Source organism: Pyrus communis, chromosome 14, assembly GCF_963583255.1.
Source record: "Pyrus communis chromosome 14, drPyrComm1.1, whole genome shotgun sequence".
NCBI lineage: Eukaryota > Viridiplantae > Streptophyta > Magnoliopsida > Rosales > Rosaceae > Pyrus > Pyrus communis.
Window position 1 is genome coordinate 4117919 of NC_084816.1, and position 6000 is coordinate 4123918.

A 6000-nucleotide genomic window follows, 5' to 3' on the forward strand; every position below is an offset into this window, starting at 1 on the left:
TTAATTGAGACAAATATATATTTCTACCCTTAATAAAGATTAATAGGAACAAATTCTTATATCCGCCCTTAATCCACCGTCTCTATATAATAGCCTGGACACCTCCAGTTCATAGACTACAATAGTCAGCAGGAACCCACCACCTATGCACATTTTCCACCTGGTCCACCTCCATGCATATCCAGACACTTTTTCCACCTCCACCTGTGCCCATTGCATGTTAAAGCTTTCAACCCAAACAATACCCACGTGGAAGAACCATATCACCTCCACCTGGCCCATGATTGTTTTTCACAAAATCACATAATTACTACCAGCAGATTAATCCCTTGATGTAGTACAAGTGTTTACCCTGTGTTTAAATTTTTTTCGATTCTGTTAAATATTTTTGTGAGAGTATCGAAAAAATTAGAAGAGATATAAAAAGGATCAGTTTAAACTTCTTCTCATATCGAATAAATTCTTTAATTTTATATAAAATTAACAGATTTCGTCTATATTTTCGACATATTAATTAAATATCAACAAATTACCTTGTTTTATTTCCTAAAATTTTATTTTAAATTCCATATTTTTAAGCAATTTCTATTATTTTTATCTAAAACAATCAATATCGATATAAATATTTTTACAAATTTAATATCGAGTCGCCGAAAAATACACATATTTTAAACACTAATAGTGCTGAATCACTTAAAGCAAACGGTAACATATTTTTAGCCTTCAAATTAAATAATCTGTTTAAAAAGTCCGTAACTATACTAAAGAGCAATGATATTCATACTATGTTTTTGTACCACATTTTCATATTATCTTTGGTGACATTTGATGTGGACAGCCACATCATTTGAATTAATTAGATTTTTAAATTTAGTTCATTATTTAATAAACTAATAATTAAGAAAAGCTAGTTAATTAAATGATGATTGTGTATACGAGAAGTCTTTCCTCTTCATTTACTTGGGTTTCACAAATTTTTCAAATGATATGGCTGTCCACATCAGATGCCACTTAAGATGGTATAGAAATGTGGTACAAAAACATGGTATGAATAGCATTAAGCATCCGTAAAAATTCAAACACAATTTAAAGTTCTAAACTTTTACTTGCTTTCCAAGTATCCCAGTCCTCTTAGAGTATAAATTATTGTGGTAACGTATGCGGTTGAAATTAATTACAAATCAAAACAAAAAAAATTAATGGAAACACACGGAATTCCACACCGCACTCTATTTCCTTTTCCTTGAGGAAACGAGACTGCAGTTCGCTGCGCTTGACTATCGCTCTACTCTTCCCACTAACTCTAGGGATTTTGATCAGGCGGTTCCTCACCGCAACGACGCCGGTTTTAGTACGGTTTATGCAGAAGCGGCCGCGGCCGCGGAAGAGACGATGGAGAAGCTAGAATTCGAAGTGAAAGAATCGGAGTTGAAGCAGAAGACTCTGCGCCAGGCGTACGACTGCGTGCAGGCCCAAGCCAAGTCCCTGACGTTCTTTTCCGTGCAGTGGAAGGACCTCGAGGACCACTTGGAGTCCACGCGCCGCTCCGTCGAGGCCCGGTTCCGGGAACTCGAGCACCGCGAGGAGGAAGTCCGAGGCCGCGAGGAGGATTTGGATGCCAGAGAGGCTAATTTCCGCTCGGAGATGGAGGCGAAATCCAACGAATTGCTAGTGCTTCAGAAGTTGATCGAAGCGAGGAAGGACCAGTTGCTGTCGCTCCAGTCGTTGATTCAAGATCACAGCGAAGAGGTTGCTGTTCAGGAGCGGCGGTTGACGGAGGTGGAGGGTTTCGTGAGGGAGAAGGAGGGGGAGTGTGATTTCATCGAGAGGCGCATTGGAGAGAGGACGAGAAAATTGAGTTGGGTGGAGGCGAAGGTGAAACAGGCGGAGGCTAAGGAGCGGGAAGCGGTGGAGGGGTTTGAAGAATTGCTGGACAAGTGCAATGAGGGCATTGAATTGAAAGAGAGGGAGTTGAGAGACGTTCTGAGGTCAATCGAGGCGCGAAAGGCGGAGTTTGATTCGAGAGGGGAGGAGCTGGAATCAGCGCGAAGGTCGATTGAGGAATGTGAGAGGGAGCTGAAGGCGAAAGAGGAGGAACTCGAATCGAGGGAAGGAATGATTAGGGAAATGGATTTGAAAGAGAGTGATTTGAGTTTGCTTGAGAATGCACTGGAGGAGTGGAGTAGTGAGCTTCAATTGAGAGAGAAGGAGCTCGAAAAATCGAAGCAAGAAGGCGAAAAGTATTTGGATAAAGTCTCCAGGGGACTTCAAGAGAAAGAGATCCAACTGCAAAGGAAGGAGAGCTTACTGCAGAGGAAAGAGAGCCAACTTCAGCAGCAGGCCAGAGAGCTCGCATTGAATCAGCAGGACTTGATCAAGAAAATCATAGAAGAACACACCGAAACTCTGAAGTCGAAAGAGGGGCAAATCGAAGATCAGGCAAAAGAGATCGAGTTGAAGCAGAAAGAGATTGATTCGATAAAAAAATCCGCTGAAGAACAAACCCAAAACCTGAAACCGAAAGAGAGGCAACTGGAAGACAAGGCCAAGGAGCTTGAGTTGAAGCAGACGGTCTGCGATTCGATCCAAAAATCCAACGAAGAACGCGCCCAATGCCTAAGATCGATACAGAGGCACCTTGATCACCGCTCGAAAGAGCTGGCATTGAAGCATAAGGGATTGGAATCAATAAAAAAATCCACCGAAGAACGCACCGAAAACCTGGAATCGAAAGAGAGGCAACTCGGAGACAAGGCCAAAGAGCTTGAATTGAAGCAGAAGGAAATTGATTCAATGAAAAAATCGGCTGAAGAACAAGCCGAAAGCCTGAAATCAAAAGAGAGGCAGCTCAAAGAGCAGGCGACAGAGCTTGCACTGAAGCAGAAAGAGTTGGATTCGATCAAAAGGGCAACTGAAGATCGCACCGAAACCTTGAATTCGAAAGAGAGGGAACTCGATCAGCAGGCGAAAGAGCTTGCACTGAAGCAGAAAGAATTGGATTCGATCAAAAAGGCGATTGAAGATCGCAACCAAACCTTGAATTCGAAAGAAAAGGAACTCGATCACCAGGGGAAAGAGCTTGAAGTGAAGCAGAAAGAATTGGACTCGATCAAAGAATTGGAACCTGTCCTTGACAGCAATGCAGCCGTTCATTCTTCCGCAAGTAATGAATCCAGCGTCGATTGGGATGGTAGAGGTGAGAAACGCAGTACCGCCACGCTTGAGTCCGGGTTCCAGCCGCCGCAACAACGCGAAAATAAGTATCCTCGGACATCGGAACCAGCTGTTCCACCCAAGTCAGTGCCAACTTACAACACAGGCTATCATCCGCCATATGAATCAGCCGTGACACACTATCAAGTCCCAAATTACACCCCAGTAGGCTACCCGCAGCCAGGTCCGCCGCCGCCACCTTGGCATTACGAAAATGGGCACTTTGGGCAGTTTGGTATGACTAATTTTGGTCCAAATACGGGAATGCATTACCGGCCGCCCTACTTTCCCGGCCCTCCTCCTCCTCCTCCTCCTCCTCCTCCTCCTCCTCCCCCTGTAAGCCATCCTAGATATGTTGGTCCTTTTTAAGGAGAAGCACCTAGTCTGATCTGACTTCGTTGTAAATGCTCTTGACATAGTTTGAATAGTTTGAAATGTATTTTGTATTTTCAACTTTGATGTATGAAAAATAAAGGTGTGGATTTAGGGAGAGATTCTTACATGCAATCGCAGATATATCAATGTGTAATCGAAAGGGTTTGGTAGTTTACAACCAATGTCCCTCATAGTGTTCGATAGCGGCCGATCAAATGAAGTAGGGAGTGTTCAGTTCGCGACGACTGGAGAAACAGAGCGTAGTTCGGTTTAGGTGTGGTCAGTTGACGACGACAGAAGAAAGAAACTAAGACCGAACCCGACGCGAGAGGTCATGTTTTTCTTGAAAAAATTTTGGCATCTCTAATGATTACCAGGATTTTCGAGATATGGTGGAGATGTTAAGCCCTAAACTCCTTTTATCCAAAATTTTAACCGAAAATACGAAAAATTCAACGACTTTAGAGATTTACATATAGAACTAAGAACTCGGAGGAGGTGCACTAACAAAGTTCGTTAGTTTGCACTAAGCCGAGGGTGAGAGTTTGAATCTTGGAAGCAGTAGATGTGTGCAATGGCGGATTCATAATTTGAACATTGAGGGGTTTTAGTGTTAAAGTTTAATTTTTTAAATAGAGACAGACCACGAAGCTTGCAAAAAAATTTCAGTTTATTCATTAGGCATTTTGTCGAACATTTGTTGGACTTATTGTAGTCAATCGAACTATGTTGCATACATATCAATAGTTATCGACATATGCCGAAGCAATTTGATGAGTGCTATCGAGAGCATTTGTCGACTGCTCTCGATGCAACATGTCGAATGCTACCGAGATATGTCTAGCATGGATTATTTCAAACACTTGATGGACACAAACGAGACCTAAACCATTTGAAAAAAAAAAAAAAGACCTAAACCAAACATTCGAAGAATCTTTAGAAGACCTTCGCATGTATATTTTCCCATCCGGATAATCGTAGAACCATCTTGGTGCCAATGTCCTTTTAAAAAAGTTAAATTTGGTCAAGATGCCTGAATTCCTTTCTAGTTATCTTCTTCAGCTTACCTAAGTATTTGATTCCCTTAAAACATAAATTACATTCCTTTTTTTTTTTTCTTTTGCTGGCCTTTATTTATTTATTTATTTTGACATTTTGACCTCATTTTCCGTTTAATCTTGTTTCCTTTATTTTTCCTACATGCCCTGGGAACACCACTTTCATTTGTTTTCTCCTAATCCTCTTCCCTTTAGGAAATAGTTGCTGGAGAACAATTTAGAAACAATAAAATAACAGAAATATAGAACCGAAATACTTATACTTTATTATTCAAAAATACTTGCAATACAGAATACAATTACACAATAATTACAAAAAATTAAAATGATACTAATTTGAATGAATTGAAGGTAGAGGCTAGTGTAAATGTTATGTCATTCGAACAATATTTCCGTCCCACTCGTGTGCTTGTGGTTCTACAACGTCTGCTCGACCAGGATACAACTACCTAATTCTACAACCCGCACTGGATTATAGAACTCTAGCGAATTGCTTTGTGTGTTTACTCTCTGGAAATTTTGTATGGAAGACAATGAGGAAGAAAAGATGATTTTTGATGGAACTGAGGACTCCAGTTATATAGGCTCTTTCATATCTCTTCAAACACCTTTTGGATGTATCTGAAGCTATACAACTCTTTCCAAAGAGTTGTGTCTATTAATCAAAATGTTTCTAATTAATATAATTAAAAACTTAATTCGAAAATTAAAATTAATGAATCTGATCAATTTTAAATTCCAAGGCCCTTGTCTTGATTAATTAATATTAATTGTATTTAGGCTATATTATATTCAAGCCTAATCCACACAACCATAAGGCCCAAGCTTTCAATCCATTTCCAAATGGTCCAAGTTCTAATTACTAATAAGAAGGAATAAGCCTATATAAAGACTAGTAAAAAAATATTGTTGACCAATGTGGAACAAGAGGATCTCAAACTCTTACAACAGTTTCTATTCAATCAAGTACGTGAACTTGCCATAACCATAAAGCACAACCACATTACTTTCTCTTCTCATCCTCTTGTTTCTAGGGTTTTTAGCAGACGTAATCCCTCGCCGGCACGACATTGTTTTTGCTTAGTGCTTATGCAGCAGAGACGATGGAGGACAAGATAGAGTGTGCCTTGAAAGAATCAGAGATGAAACAGTGTCGTTTGAGCAAGGCGTACGGTTGCCTTCACGCCCAAGCAACCTCCATCGCCATGTTTTCAATACATTGGAAGGAACTCAAGGACCACTTAGAGCAATTTCACCCCTAAAGACTATGCGCCAGCACCCAGCGCATTTATCCACTCAGTGAACAGTGATAGACTCCAATAAACAGTAATAGGCCAAGACCATCTCCATCCCT

General features: G+C 40.6%; 1 protein-coding gene across 1 annotated transcript; it reads left to right on the top strand.

Annotated features, from left to right (window-relative positions):
* The first annotated feature begins 1392 nt into the window (after window positions 1–1392).
* LOC137715690 (nuclear matrix constituent protein 1-like) lies at window positions 1393–3582 on the top strand. The gene has a single exon (XM_068455027.1). It carries the CDS (start codon window positions 1393–1395, stop codon window positions 3580–3582), a length of 2190 nt encoding a protein of 729 aa, XP_068311128.1.
* The last annotated feature ends 2418 nt before the right edge of the window (window positions 3583–6000 follow it).